This window comes from Perognathus longimembris, chromosome 20 (assembly GCF_023159225.1).
Source record: "Perognathus longimembris pacificus isolate PPM17 chromosome 20, ASM2315922v1, whole genome shotgun sequence".
NCBI lineage: Eukaryota > Metazoa > Chordata > Mammalia > Rodentia > Heteromyidae > Perognathus > Perognathus longimembris.
In genome coordinates this window covers 37,560,212-37,576,007 of record NC_063180.1, presented here as the reverse complement: position 1 = coordinate 37,576,007, position 15,796 = coordinate 37,560,212, and the positions used below count along the sequence as shown (strand labels likewise).

General features: G+C 45.6%; 1 protein-coding gene across 1 annotated transcript in view; it reads left to right on the top strand.

The window, feature by feature from the left end:
- The window catches only part of Adamts17 (ADAM metallopeptidase with thrombospondin type 1 motif 17), a 141,165-nt gene that overhangs the window by 93,216 nt on the left and 32,153 nt on the right, over positions 1-15,796 (top strand). Inside the window, exons 14-16 of the mRNA XM_048369046.1 lie at positions 4,109-4,236; positions 12,988-13,108; positions 14,919-14,987. Of these exons, the coding sequence (XP_048225003.1) occupies positions 4,109-4,236; positions 12,988-13,108; positions 14,919-14,987 (318 nt within the window). The remainder of the gene's footprint in view (positions 1-4,108; positions 4,237-12,987; positions 13,109-14,918; positions 14,988-15,796) is intronic.

Here is a 15,796-nt window from a genome sequence, read left to right as displayed (position 1 = left end):
TGCCTAAGGGGAGGCCCTGGCCTCGTTGACAAGAACAAACTTCAGATCCATGGCTTTTGGCCCCATCAGTCCCTGATGGCTTTCTGCTGACTTGGAACATTCTAAATGATGGCAGGTAATACTCATCCATTTGGCTGAGGACTCTTCTCAAGTTTGAGAGTGTCCCAGACATTTTCCTTATTTAAAAAGTATGGCTGCACTGTCATTTGGATGGCAGAGTTCAGAGTGTACATGAAACTTGCCTGCCGAGGAACAGAGGGGCCAACGCTTCCAAAAGAACTCAACCAGTAGACCCATGGACCACACGACACACGAAGACTCCGTCTCTCTCTGCCTGGCTGTTAAGCTTATGCAGGAGATCAGGGGGCATCCAGCTCTTACCAGCACTCCCTGATCTGGACAGAGACAGCTGATGCTTTGCAACACAGGTCCCCAGGAGAAACGACCTATATCAGAACCTTTAGTTGTCCCCAGGTCAGAGAGACGTGCTTTTAGATCTTTGTCCTCTTGCCCTTCCTTGGAGCCAGGAGCCATGAGAGTTCGAAGACAGACGCACCCCTTTTTTTTTATTTCCACTCAGCTCTGAGCACAAAGCTTTGTTATTCTTTCCTTGGTTGCTTGCTCGCTTGCGTTTGAAGCCCTCCTGCTTCATTTATTCAGTACAGAAATCCCACTTCAGTGTCTGGTTTTCCACGGATTCCTCCAAGTCCAACTTAAACTTCTATTTTCCTTCTAACCACTTTTGGATGGTGCGGCTCTCGTTCCCTTATCGACAGAGCGACCAAGACCTCTGCCTATGCAGACTTCTCTGTCCTGGAAGCCTCGTGGCGAGACTCCTTTCGGGGTTCCAAATACATCTTCTCACCCATTTGCTTTGTGTTTCTTTCTGCCCACGTAATAAGTAATGATAGCTAGTGGGCCACTGTCTTTGATCTGAAAATTGCAACCCTGTTCTATCAGGACAGCTAATAGACTGTTAATATGTTGTTGCTTTGAAGGAGAGACCCTGAGTTCAGGGTTTTGCAAGGCAAGCTGGCCATGTCTTCCAACTGGGGTGGAATTACCATGGCTTCTTGCATAGTTGATTTCCTTTCTCTCAAATATAAACAGAAGCTAGCATATTTTTTTTTCAAGGAGCATTTCACAAGGGCAGAAACAAAATAATAAATGGCCAAATTCAGAAGGCAGATTTGTAAGTGTTCCTCCCCAAACCCACTTTCTAAAAGGCCTGATTCTAGCAGAGCCGCGATAACACTGATTCCTGTGGTTGGGCTCTCGGCTCTTCTGAAGCCCATTATGACTGCTCTATTCATAGTCCTGCTATCACGGTGGAATTCTTTGGCAAGGAGCACATGGTTCAAGAAAGAAGGGAAAGCAATATTTTCTCTTTGCACTTTCTCTCTTTTAAGAATTCTTGCAGAGGTAGACTTTCCAAGGGAGGATGCAGGACCACAAATCCATACCACCTCCCAAAGAAGACAAAGACTGTCCTTAGAAAAGTGTGGAAAAGCTTTGGGACAGAAACCCACCGAGAGGGCCAGCTGCCAAAACCACCCCATGTCTCCCTTCCCCGTGGAAACCTTCAAGGGTTCTGACTTCTCTTGCTAGGCCAGCAGCTGCCCTCGCACCCACTGAGGTGTCAGAAGGCTTGGTGCAGGCTGTAGTCTAGATGTAGCAGAGGATTCCTGCCTCCTCCCTGGCATAGCAGGAGAAGATCCTGAGACCCTTCAGGTCCAAGCCATCCAAGGGGATATTGGGTGTGATGGTTAGGATAACTCCAACTCCAACTTGGCCCTTCTGGCCTGAGTTGCTTACAAAAATAGAGGGAAGTTGTGGCAGACATAGGGCATCTCCAGGGACCCAAGGGCCAGGCTAGAGATCTGGGTTCAGGACCCTGTAAGATATTAGGATACTCTTTCCTGGCCTCCACAGCTTACAATGATAGTCGTGGCTTAATGCTCCTGCTGCAGGCTGTTTGTCTTATACCTTGACACATGTAGGTGGGTAGGTAGCTCACAATACCTCTTACATAAACCCATATCCCTTATCAAAATTATCTAGAGCCTCTTATGGCTTAGAATGGAGAACCTTCTACTGTTTGAAAGGTACGACAGTGCAGCAGCCAAACATTAATATCCCGGATAGGACCAGCGGGGTGAGTACCTCATATGTAGCTAGCTACACTGATGATGGGACCAGAGTGTCTGCAAACAGCCTCATCTGAGGGATAGACTGCTTCACATCCATCAGGTCTGCTGTTGTGCTAGATATGTTTTCCATAAATAGAAAAAAAACACTTTCAGTTTGCAGAGCTTTTGTTGTTGTTTCTGAATTACAGAGTTATCAGCTACCTTTGATATTCATCGAGTATGAAAGGAAAGGATCCTTCTATATGTAGAATTCCAGCCCTGAAATTTCAGGAGATGGATTCTCATTGATTCAGTGACTCTTGGGTAATGAGTGAGTACTGGTCACATCAGCTGAGGCCTAGCTATGAAGACACCGTAAAGAAAGAGACTCTGGGGGCTGGGGATGTAGCCTAGTGGCAAGAGTGCCTGCCTCGGATACACGAGGCCCTAGGTTCGATTCCCCAGCACCACATATACAGAAAAACGGCCAGAAGCGGCGCTGTGGCTCAAGTGGCAGAGTGCTAGCCTTGAGCGGGAAGAAGCCAGGGACAGTGCTCAGGCCCTGAGTCCAAGGCCCAGGACTGGCCAAAAAATAAAAAATAAAAATAAAAAAAAGAAAGAGACTCTGGTTGGTCTGGCCACAGTCAGGTGGTCATGGCTAGTCCAATCAAGTGAGGCTTGGTTGCTAAAGGACTAATTGATTATATGGTCCTTAATGGACTACTTTGGAGTAGTTACTGCTATTAAATGAGTCACCTCAAAGCCCAGAGCTAAGCAACTTTGTCAATATGTGTCTCCCCCTCCCCCGCCCCCTCCCCCCCCCCCCCCCCACAGAAGGACAAGCAGAGCTTAAATTAGTAATTGCAGTAGTCTCACAGGGGAATGGTGTCGGCACCATAGTGAGACTTTGTAGCTGCCAGCAGAGAGCCACAGGTTTCCTCTGCCCAGTGGTGTAACAGGAATACTCCTCCAATCCTTCAGCATTCCTGTGCAACCATGTGGCTCTAAAGACTCTAAGCTCTTCTACACACACACACACACACACACACACACACACACACACACACACACACACACACAGAGTATTAACTGAATCCTGCTTAGGTTCCAAGCCCAGAATGGGGACAAATGATGACAGTTTGGTCTCCTGAGGCTTCCCAGACATCCAGGGCTTCATTCATTTCAAGCACAAGTTGCAAATCCCCTATCAGAAACACTTGAAACCAGATGTCTTTCAAATTTTGCATTTTTTTTTAATTTAGGAATATTTGCATATATGTATACACACACACACACACACACACACACACACACACACACAGAGGGGCGTATCCCAGAGACAGGGACCCGTTCTAAACACAAAATTCATTATTCATGATGTATACTCCTGGCCTAAGGGTAAATTATCTGTGTGTGTGTGTGTATGTTTTAGTGTATGTTTAAGGTCAGAGTTGTAGAGTTTATATCAGGACTCGGTTTCAGAAGTGAGAGCATCTTGGATTTGGGGCTTTCCAATTAGGGTTACTCAACCTGTCATTAAATTAACTCTTTTTGCATTCTGTCATGGATAGAACCTGCTTCCTAAGAAACCCATTTGCCTGTGGAATGTGCTCAAACAGTTGTAGGTCAACAGGTTAGTGGCCAAGAGCTTCAATGGCGTTGTATGCAACATGCAATTGGAAAAGAGAGCTCTGGAAGCTCTCTTCCAGAATGATCGGAGCCTTCTAGAAAACCAGTAGAATGCAGGATTCCAGTTAGAGACCAGGCAAAGTCAGGAGAGAGCTTGGTCAGTTCTGGAAACTCACATGGTTTTCAGAGCAACAGAGCCTGGGATTTTTATCCTACCTGGGACAGACATGGCTCTTGGGAGCTGTCCTAATGGCTTCTGTTCCCCCCTCTCTGTGATTTACTCTGTCCTAGGGCTGTGCTAAGTTGCTGCCCCCTCCCATGTCAACATCTGCCAACCTTTCTCTCCTCAGATAAGCCATGTGAACTCTACTGCTCGCCCATCGGCAAAGAGTCCCCGCTGCTGGTGGCTGACCGCGTCCTGGACGGCACACCCTGTGGACCCTACGAGACTGACCTCTGCGTGCATGGCAGGTGCCAGGTGAACAGCTTTTCCTTCTGTCCTTGGGGTGGGGGTATGCAGAGGGAGATTCCTCCCCAAGGGGAGCTTAAAGTGGAGGGAGGCCTCCCTCAAAGTGGGTTTATTCAAGGCAGTCTCTGAGATCTTCATCTCACGGGGAGCTGGATGGCTGAAAGTTCAGTAACAACAAAAGCTTCCCAAAACTTTTCATATTTTATTTCATCTTTTTTTGTGTGTGTGCTGGTACTGGGGCTTGAACTCAGGGCCTGGGCACTGACCCTTACCTATTTTACTTAAGACTGGCACTCTACCACTTGAGCTACACCTCCAATTCCTGCTTTTTGGTGGTATTGGAGGTTTCTGAGCTAGCTTCAAGCTGAGACCCTCAGATCTCAACCTCCTGAGTAGCTAAGCTGCTAGGCATGAGCCACCCGGCTCCCAAAACTGCCTTAAGTTGCTTTTTCTGTCATGACTAAAAACAGAGCACATGGGTACAAGATGGACTCGAGGGTGAATGGAAAAGCCATGAAAGGTGTAAAAAAGACACCTGGTGACTCACCCTGAGTGAGAAGGAGAGAGAGCTCTGGGGTCTGCAGCCTGGATTTTGGGGAGTCCTCCATATGCTGGAATTTACTTCCCAAACCCACCCTATTGCTAGGTGTCTGTGACTCAGGATGTTGATAAATGTGATGTAAGAAGACAAATAGAAAGCCAGGCGCTGGTGGCTCACGTCTATAATCCTAGGTACTCACGAGGCTAGGGTCCTTGAGGATCACAGTTCAAAGCCAGCCTGGGTAAGAACGTCCATGAGACTCTTATCTCTTTTTTTTTGGCCAGTCCTGGGCCTTGGACTCAGGGCCTGAGCACTGTCCCTGGCTTCTTCCCGCTCAAGGCTAGCACTCTGCCACCTGAGCCACAGCGCCGCTTCTGGCCGTTTTCTGTATATGTGGTGCTGGGGAATCGAACCTAGGGCCTCGTGTATCCGAGGCAGGCACTCTTGCCACTAGGCCATATCCCCAGCCCCCTCTTATCTCTTTTTTAAAAAGCCATAAATAGAGCTGTGCCTCAAGTGGTAAAATGTAAGCCTTGAGCAAAAGAAGCTCACGGATAGCCCCAGGCCCCGAGTTCAAGCCCCAGGACTGACCAAAAAAAAAAAAAAAAAGATGTCTAAGGGAAGGAGGGAGGAAAAGATAAAATGGGAGAAAGGACTGGAAGAAAGATAAAATGGGGAGAAAAGAAAGGAAAGGAGGAAGAAGGAAGGAGAGCGGGCAGAGGAGAGACGGAGAAGGGAGAGAGATGCACTGTCTGCCTCGCATTAGCTCTGCTAGATCCCAGGGCCTCAGAGCCCCCGGCAGTACTCCGAGCATAGCTGGGCCTAGACGACCCCGTGCTCTGAGTTTGTCTAGCAGGATGAGGGTCTCCTGGTGTGGTGCCATTGGAAAGAGGGGGTCAGGAAGGACAAAGCTCGAGTGCCACTACCTCTACCCACAGATGCCAGCTTCTGGTGACCCAGCTCAACCAGAGCGAAGGAGAGTTCTGGTGTCTGAGTGCACATAGGCTCCTGTCATGAAGACTTAGACTGCACATCTTATAAGTGATGGAAACATTTATCCCAATTCTAGAGGCGGGGTGCTTCGAGATCAGTGCCTTGCTAAGATGGCTTTCTCGCTCCGTCCTCACGCGTGCCGTGGAGAGTAAGGAAATCCTCCGTATGCAGACGTTAATCCCAATCGTGAGGTCTCAGCTCTGAGGATGAAACCACATCTCAAAGGCTCCATCTCCTACCATTATCACATATGTGGGGGTGACCACAGCACCCAGGGAGCCTCCTTTCCTCAATGGCAGATACCTGCACCCATTATTGTCATGGCTGTCGCGTTGTCAGAGTGCCACATGGTTCTCTGTGCTTCAGCGCCTGCATCTTCCAATGTTGTTGCTATCTCTAGTGCTTAGTTTCAAGGAAATCTTAAAAACATCTTGGTGCCAAGCACCAGTGGCTCACACCTAATAATCCTAACTACTCGGGAGGCTGAGATGTGAGGATCGAAGTTTGAAGCCAGCCTGCCTGAAAATGCCTGTGAACTCCAATTAACCAGCAAGAAGCCAGAAGTGGGACTGTGTTTCAAGTTAGAGAGTACCGGCCTCGAGCAGAAAAGCTCAGGGGAAGCACCCAGGTCCTGAGTTCAAGCCCCAGGACCAACACAAGAAAATGGAAACCTTTCTGTGCAGTTGTGGATAGCGACAGTTAGCTTTCATTGTGGATGTACAAACCACTGGCTATACATATACAAAGCCAGTATCTAGGCAAACCATTTTCAGCACAAGTGGGTTTTTAACCTGTAGAGTCCAAGCCAACCTCAACCTAAGATTTCCCGCCCCCCCCCAAAAAAAAAAACCACAACAACGAGAAAGCTTGACAAGACCCAGGCTCCTTGGCGCTGCCTGGCTTTGTTATCAAATATGGATTAATAAAGGTGATAAACTCCCAGTGCCCAAGAATCTCAGCAAGGCAGTCTCTCAGGGAGGGGGAAGCACAAACAGAGCCCTCAAGACTGCTTCCTTACAGCAAAGAATGTACCAGGCGCGGCCCCTTGGACCGTGAGAACAAAGCCCTTATCGTTATTTCTGAAGTGAAGCATTGCTGACGGTTCTCTGGAAAAGTGCAGGATTTGTGTGCTTTCCAAATTGCATGCTTTGCTTTTGTGGGCCATCCTGCGTGCCAGTGTGCCTTGCCCGCCAATGATGTCATTCATTTGCAAGAAACTTCCCCGGGTCAGAGACCATGTACTTTGGAGCCACCCCAGCCTCAAGCTGGCATCTTCTACAGTGCTCTTGCCATCTGAGCGGCATTTCAATAAATCCTAAAATTCTCTAGCTAAGAGGATCTATGTTCCCTGCTGGACAAGACTTCAGCTCCTGGTGGCCTGTGCTTTGGTTTGAATCTCAGCCTTTTCCGTTAAGGAGGGAGTCTACCCTATAACCTGGTAGTAGAAGTTCTGCTCCTTTATCCGGAGGAACCAGTCCGCTGAGAAGCCTGGTGTCTATAGGCATCCAGTCCCGGATAGCCTGAACCTGTCCTGCAATTGAATGTTGCCTTGCTTGGTTTATACAGCTAATTAACTATAGACTAGATGTTTACTTGACAGTGTTGTGGAGGCTGGGAATTCCAGGATCAAGATGGCCGCATGGTTGCGTTCTAGGGAGGGCTCTTAAAGCTTGTTAGACAGCTTACTTGTAGTGGTGTCTTGTTAGTCTCAGGCCTCTTCTTATGAAGGCACTAATTACACCAGTGAGGGCTCTGTCCTCCCCATCCCACTTTTAAATAACATCCCCCTGGCATTCAGGATTTGATGGACAACTCTGATTGATGTAGACACAAGTTCGGTCTATGGCTGAGACACTGGGGGCACAGCACTCCCCATTCCCAGAATCTCTCCAACTCCACAGAGCCCACCACTGTCATCATCGTGACCTTTGATGTCACCTTCACTGAGCCTAGCATTAGGCAAAGTGGGGTTAGAGGGCACCAAGATGAAGTCGTGGCCCCTTTCCCAACCCCATGGCGGTCACTGCTCCTCCGGCTTGTCATCATCTGCCAGTGGTGACGGTACACGGACGGCTCTTGGCCATCATGTGCCCTGGATGAATGGCAGCCCATGTGTCCTTGCAAAAGTGTCAGCCTCTCAGTAGGAGGCTTTAGTCCTTGTTACAAACACTTCATAAGATTAAAACCCTGGTTATGGGGAGAGGGTGGGAATTGCTTTCTAGAGGACCTTCAAGACCATCTGTCAAATTTAACTTCAAAACTTGAACATAATTAAATATGAGTGTAAATCAAATACAAATATAATATTTATGCCTCATTTCAGCAATTGCCCAAAATGGAATATTCTGGATTCCTGTGGTACTTCAAAGTGAAATACAGCAAGGAAGTTAGTGGAGTAAAAATAATAGTCATCCTGATTCAAAAAGATCTCAGAGCATCTGAATCTTCTCTGACATAATTATCTAACTTCAGTGGAAAAAAAGGTAGAAGTCACTCACTTTTCGCTGAAGACAGATGTTACAGAAATGTCACCACCATCTGCTTACTAATAACATTCCCCTCCATTCCCTTCGGCTATAAATTTTGCTATTTTGGGGTAGCAGAGGCATTCTGGGAAATTTTAAGAAACACAGTAACTAGTTGGTAGGGAGAGAGGCTCCAAGATGGCATTCTGAGTAGATTCCACCCAGCTCCAAATAGCAGGCTGATTCAGACCATAATGTGAAACATGGAAATACCATCTTATTCCATTTTTATGAGGACCGAGTTAAGTTTCATTTCAGTGAGTCACAAATTACTTAACATGCTGAAATTAAACTTAACAGCACTCATAAAAATGGGAGAGAATTGGGGGGAAGAAACACAAACATTGTATATTTTTCAGCAAGTCACTATAAATCAGACAGCCTGTCATTAATTATACCTACTGTTGGCCTCCAGAAGCAAAGAAGTCTTTAATATACAACTTATTCACTGGAGCTGCTGACATGCAACGGGAGAGTCAAATGGACACATGGCTTTGCCACTAGACAATGGACAGATCCAAGTACACATCAGATCTGGCTGTTTGCATTTTCTCCAGTGCTTGATTAGCTTACACACACATATGGCCAATCTCTCCAATCAAGATCATTCTCTTAGGAACCAATTAATTTGTGAACATATCATGAGTTCGATGAGCACCAAACAAAACATCCATTTAGAGCCTGCAAACTTCTTCAGTTGGGATGCTGAGTCTGGTTAATCTAGCTTCCTTTATGAGTTGCTTCAGAGGAGAGCCTTTGGTTATATATGGAAAAACATTTTATTTATATATATATAAATATATAGCATATATAAACTTGAATATATATATAACTTGTATGTAAACTTACATGTTTATTTATATAATACATTTATTTATAGTATATAACATTTATATAATGCATATTTATATCTATTATATAAGTATATAATACTTGATTATATATAGGTATATTATAAAATATAATATAAAATAATATATAAAATATATAATATAAATTAATATAATACATTATATATCAATATATTTTAACATATAAATATATAGAAATTTATATATTTTTATAACAGAATACTATACATATGTATACATATATGTATATATATATGAGAGAATGAATGGATAGATCACCTACTCTTAAGGCTTTGGCAGTTCTAGAATCTGGGGCCTGTTTCAATGGACCATTTTCATAGTCAGGAATTTATTAGCTTCCCATTTTGGATAAAAGTATATATGGAAAGTAGAATTACAGGTAGACTTTAAGAGGATTATGAGCTCTAGCCTCAGCACGTCCTCTGTGAAGAAGAGGTAACAGCATGGAGGAAGACGTATGGGGCACTGATGCTCAGGAGTATATTTCAAAAACACCTTCCTACTGGGCCCTGGTGGCTCGCGTCTGTAATCCTAGCTACTCAGGAGCCTGAGATCTGAGGATTGCCAATTCAAAGCCTGCCTGGGCAGGAAAGGCCTTAAGACTCTTATCTCCAATTGAATACCAGAAAACTGGAAGTGGCACTGTGGCTCAAAGTGGTAGAGTGCTTGCCTTAAGATGAAGAACTCAGGGACAGCATCCAAGCCTAGAGTTCAAGCCCCATGCCAAAAAACAACAACAAAAAGCCAACTTTTTGCTATGGTCTTTGCTACTTCATGGCCTCACAACATAACCTCAAAGTACAGGGCAGTGGGTGCCAGGCCTCTATCCCTGGACTTGCCTCAACCACAGTGGTAAAGGAAGTCTAGCACAAATCACAACAGTGGGGGGATCAAGAGGGCCCCCCCAGACAAAAATATAGCACCATTCCTTCAGGAAGACAAAGCGAATGGAAGTGTCATTGAGAAACAAAGCTACTGAGACCAGGCTGGAACAACTGAGAAGAAAGCACAGCCTGAGAACCTTCCTTTTGGGAATGAAGATTGGAAGTGAAGAGTTGGTTCAAAGCAAGGAGATGACTTAAGGGCTACACAAATACAGCTGACCTTTATGCCCAGGACCTGTGGTCTTTAGTGTTCAAAGAAGGCACTAATCTTTCTCGGCTATGGGTAGACTCCAGATTTCCGTATACTAGTCTCCAAAGGAAATTTACCACACAACATTGCCCAGCCCCAACTATAGATTGTCTCCATCAGCTTCTCATGTCTTCATGCTGAAATCGAAGAGATCACCAGCTATTTGAAGAAACTCAACAGCATGACCAGGAAAGATCAAGAAAAATAAACAGAAAAATTGACCCTGGAAGAAAAACCGAGATGATTATGGAGTTCTACACATAGCCAAACTACCAAACATGTGGGTAAAATAAGATAATTTTGAGGCCTGGAAGAAAGCTGAAATTAATACTTTCCATGCATTCATTCTGGAGAAATGGTGTGTAGCTTAGCAAATGGAAGATGAAGTCAAGGAAGCGGAAGATGAGTACTTCAGGCCCAGGAGCAAATCCCAGCATGACGACTGACCAGCCAGCCTGCAATCTGCATCCAGTTAAAATTCAAACAAGGAGGCTGGGGTGTAGCTCAGTGGCAAAGTGCTTGCCTAGCAAGTGCAACGTCCTGGGTTTGCTCCCCAGTACCAAAAAAGAAAAGACAAAAAAAATTCAAACAAGGCTTGCCCAAGAGATGGGGTGACACTGCAGTCAGGAGATAGCTACTGAGTTGAAGAAGCAAGTAGTCCCTGCAGCCAGAAAGGAGACGGGAAGGGAAGAAGAAGGGAATGAACTCCATCAAAATGTATCCAAGAGAGGCTTCCTGGATGCAGCAGTGCTGAGTGTATCCTCAGTGTTGGGTGGAACACACTGAGAGTTTGCAGTGTGCTGGAAACAAGCCCCACCGAATTCTCCCAAATTTCTGTTAAAAACACCACCACCACCACTGTGGCTGGAACTCAAAGCAAATTCAAAGACCTCAGCCTAAAAATTGTGGATGTAAAAGAGGAATAACCCAGCCAGACTGGAGTTTGCAATGCTCCCCTTTCAAGATGAACACATGGAAGGAGGTAAATGTTGTGGCAGATGGAAAAGGGTTTCATACCATGAAAATACACAGTCGTTACAATTTGACAAGTTTGGTTCACTTCTCAGAACTCCTGCACAGGAAAGTTGCAGTTCATGAAAGAGCTAACCCAGATTGGGATGAATTAATAGGCCAGGGACCAAGAAAATGGAGGCAGAAATAACCTGTTCTTTTTGATAGTATGTAGGTTTGATTACTTAGGGAGGCACCTTACCATTTGAGACATACTCCAGCCCTCTGTTTCCGTGTGTGTTTTTTCTTTGGTTGAGAGAGAGGCTGAGAGGGAGGCAGGAAGCATTTGGCTTCTTTCTGTCTGGGAATCTTGGGAAAAAGCAACACTGCTCCCACCTGGGTCATCCTGGATCCTGGTTTCCTTTAGAGTTCAAAGTAGGAAGGACTTCAGTAGGTATTATTAATATTAGATATTTTTATTAACAGTTCTTATTCTTTATTTTTGCCAGTCCTGGAACTTGAATTCAGGGCCTGGGCACTGTCCCTGAGCTTCTTTTGCTCAAGGCTAGCACTCTACCATTTGAGCCACAGTGCCACTCCCAGCCTTTTCTGTTTATGTGGTACTGAGGAATCGAACCCAGGGCTTCATGCATGCTAGGCACACACTCTACCACTAAGCCACATTCCCAGCCCAGTTTTTATTCTTATTGCTTTCACCCCCCCAAAAAAAAGTACTGTTGACAATTTACTAATAAACACCAATGTTCATATAACATAAACAGGTTACTTTGCCAAATACAGAACTCTCATGTGTACATGTATATGCTTTTCTTTCGCTAAAGAAAAATTAAGAGTTTTGAATTGTCTGCTGCTTTTTCTAAAATTTGGGCTGTTTCTCAGACCCAAGGGTAGAGTTTTTCCTTCCTCCATTTTCAACAATAATGTAAGTTTTAAGAGAGGAGGGGTGCCTTTTGTGGAGTATATCTTCTCCCTAACTGAGAAATGGGAGCTATCCAGCCCTGACTGAATGGAGTCTCTACCTCTCCAAAAATGTCAGTGTGATTTCTCTTGTAGGCGAGGCTGTTGATGGTTCTAACCAAGGTCCTGGTGAGCCATGACACCTCGAGGAGTCACTAATCGCGGGAGAATGGAACCATACCATTTGACACATGAGAGCCAGCCTTGTACTCAAAGCCTGTGCTTCCAGCAGTGCTGGCATGAGTGACAGAGCTTCAGACCTTAGCACAAATCTGTGTGGTCACTGGGGCCTTCCCAGGCCCCTCGCCTCCATAGCATATACTGTATAGGTATAAAGACAAATATAAACTCAGCTGGAGTCTATGCACTTTTTCCTCTTGTGAATTTTAAAAGAATTAAAATATTTTCTTGAGCCTCTAAAGGTATTTGGGGCCCTGGGCACTGAGCCTATGAGGCATCATATAGAATCATCTTTAAAATTCCACTGAAACTAGGCTCTAGTGGCTCATGTTTGTAATCCTAGCTACTCAGGAGGCTGAGATCAGAGGATCACAATTCAGAGCCAGCCCGGGCAGCAAAGTCTATAACAGACTCTTATGTAAGCTGGAAATGGAGCTGCAGCTCAAGTGATCATGCATCAGCCTTGAAGCTGAGAGACAATGCCCAGGCCCTAAGTTCAAGCCAATATTGGCATTAAAAAGAAAACAAGAACACACACCTCTACTGAGTCTTAAGCACAGAATAACTTGGTCCTCTGGCTCTCTAGAAAATCGGCTGCGATGGCATCATTGGATCTGCGGCTAAAGAAGACCGGTGTGGGGTCTGCAGTGGGGACGGCAAGACGTGTCGTGTGGTGAAGGGTGACTTCAGCCACTCTCGGGGGACAGGTGAGTGCCAGGCCTGAGGGCCTCTGGGACTGCAAGACCCCACCAGAATTTGCTGCCTGGTTCCCTAGGAAAACTTGAGAAAGGGATGCTGGGGAAGTTGATTTTGGGGTCTTTAGGGCCCTTGGGGCCTATGTGTGCTTGCTGTTCACCAAATTAAAACTGTAGTGGACTAAAATTTAACTAAGTTAATAATAACAGTCACATTTCAAGTGACCCACCACCAAGAGGACTAATGGCTGGCATATCAGTTCATTCCAGAGAATAATCTGGTCATCTCTAGAAGTTCCTTTAGGCAGCACTCAACACTCGGGCTGCTATTTCTGCCATTTGCTTTGCTGTATTCGATGCCATTCCTTCCCTCCCTAAGTACTTAGGCTTCCTCAGTATTGGAGTCTGAGCATAAACATACCATCATGGATTCAGTTTATTGAGAAATTTGTGTGCAGTCCTCATTTGCACATGAACAAAGTCACTGGCTGCCTGTTGCAATACAGCTTAATTAGACCCAAGACTGAAATCAGGGTCTGATGGTCTGAAATGCACAAAGATACTGGCAAAGGGTCATCCATCTGTCCACAGTTTACGCAGCATGAATACATACCGAAATCAAAGTTAACAGTGATGACTTCACTCATAGTGAAGGTGGGACACCCTCCCCCTGTACCCTCCCCCTGTACCCTCCCCCTGCTAGGGCAGCCTGAGCCCCTGGGCCAGAAGTGGAGGCAAGGGAACTGAGTAGTCTCTGGCCCTGCAGACCTGTACAACGAGTACAAATTAATTGATGACAGGGATGGAGAAAAGACATGCTAGGCTGAAGGAGAGACATATTCATGTGAGACTCAGTGTGGAAATCCTTTGAAGTCTGCAGGTCCTTTGACGTCTCAGTGACTCCAGCCCAGCCCAGTGCATTCCCCAACCCTATCAGCGTAGATAGGAAGTCAGCTTTCATGTGTGCCCAGCTCCGCAGAGTGAGGACAAGAGGAATGTCTTATCCTTATGCAGGGTGAATACCAGAGGGAAATGCCATGCCAGAGAGATAAACTAGAATCAAATGCAGGACTTTTGCCCAGTGAAGTCCAGCCCCAGCCTCAACTCTTTTGGGTCCTCTGACCAAAACCTTCAACTGGGAATTATGGCAGCTTTACCCAGGACAGCCACCGCTGCCTCAACCCAGCAAGAATGCCGGGATCTCCCAACCTGGGTGGAGTGCAATCCCAGTGCAGCGCCAGGGGAGGTGTTCACTGTCCTCTCACCTGTTTCTTAGCAACACTGAGGATGTGATCCTCAGCTACTCATCTGTAGAAGCAATCCACTTGTCTGATGGATGCATGGGCTTCTAACGGGTCAAGCTGTGTGACTGGTCAGAAATGGCCAGGAGGTTGACAACTTGCAGTATTCTTTTCCTTCATCATATTGTCATTGTAATGTTAGTATTTTTATTCTATCCTGTTTCTTGACTCAAAAACATCTAAGAGGTTTCTGGATCTCCCTCCCCATTGAAAACCAATCATGGTGCTCCACTGGCTTTTAATCCTTCCACACTTGGTTCTTGATGGGAACTTTCTCAAACAGGTTCTCAAGAGAGGTGGTGTGGTCCATCTCTTTGGAGTGTGGATAGATCCATGTGTCCCAGGTCTATTCAGAATCAGCGCCAGAGCCCCTGCCTCGAGCTGGGTCTTGTGCTCCCTCTCCAGGCTTGGGCTGTGACTATTCCATGAGAAAGTACCAGGTTAGGAAGGCCTCTTTCCGCTGTGGTTATGAATGATGGTACATGCATATAAACCAATTATGATATGTTTCTTTTTCTCAGTCAAGAACGATCTTTGTATGAAGGTGTCCACGTGTGTGATGGCAAAGGCAGTCCCCAAGTGTTTCTCATGTAAGACATCCGGCCGTTCTGTGTCGTCCCTGTGGTGACATGCTTGGTGTGGGCTTCTCACCTCGCTTACATGCCTGGATGTGTTTTCAAGAGAATCAGTAGGAATGAGTCCTGGGCGAAGCCATGGATAAAACAAAAAGGCTATTTATTGAATATATATGCCTGGTGTTCTGGAGAAGTTGTCAAAAGAAAGAGAAAAAGAAAGAAAAGCAAATTAAAGGTTTTAAAAAGCAGTTGGGTAGCAGTGGTTTGTGTCTGTAATCCCAGCTACTCAAAGGCAGAGATCAGGAGGATTGCCACTTAAAGCCAACCAAGGCAAAAAAAAAAAAAAAAAAATCATTGAGACACCATCTTAACAAATTGGGCATGATAGTTTATAACTGTAATCCTGTGAAAAAGATCATGGTCCAAGGCCAACCCCAGGTAAAAAGTATAAGACCCTACCTAAAAAAATTAAATAAAAAAAGACTAGGGGTGAAGCTCAAGTAATAGCATGCAGGCCTTGCAAGCAGGAATCAATGAGTTCAAACTCTTAATACCACAATTAAACAATACAAAGAGTCACAGGACGGGACGGAAACCTGCCACGTGTCCTGCTGTGCTAAGGATAGGGCTCTATCCTCAGCCAGACCTGGCACTTGGGCAGGAAGGTGAAGGCATGTTAGAGAAGTTAGCCGTGGTTGCTACCTTTCTTCCAATGGAAAGGAAGTTTCAATACCATAGAACTGGACTTTTCTGTTGGCAGAGGAACTCTTGGTGGCAGCTTCATGATCTTCCTGCTGGTGGTAAAGGCACTGATCTTGCTTCTC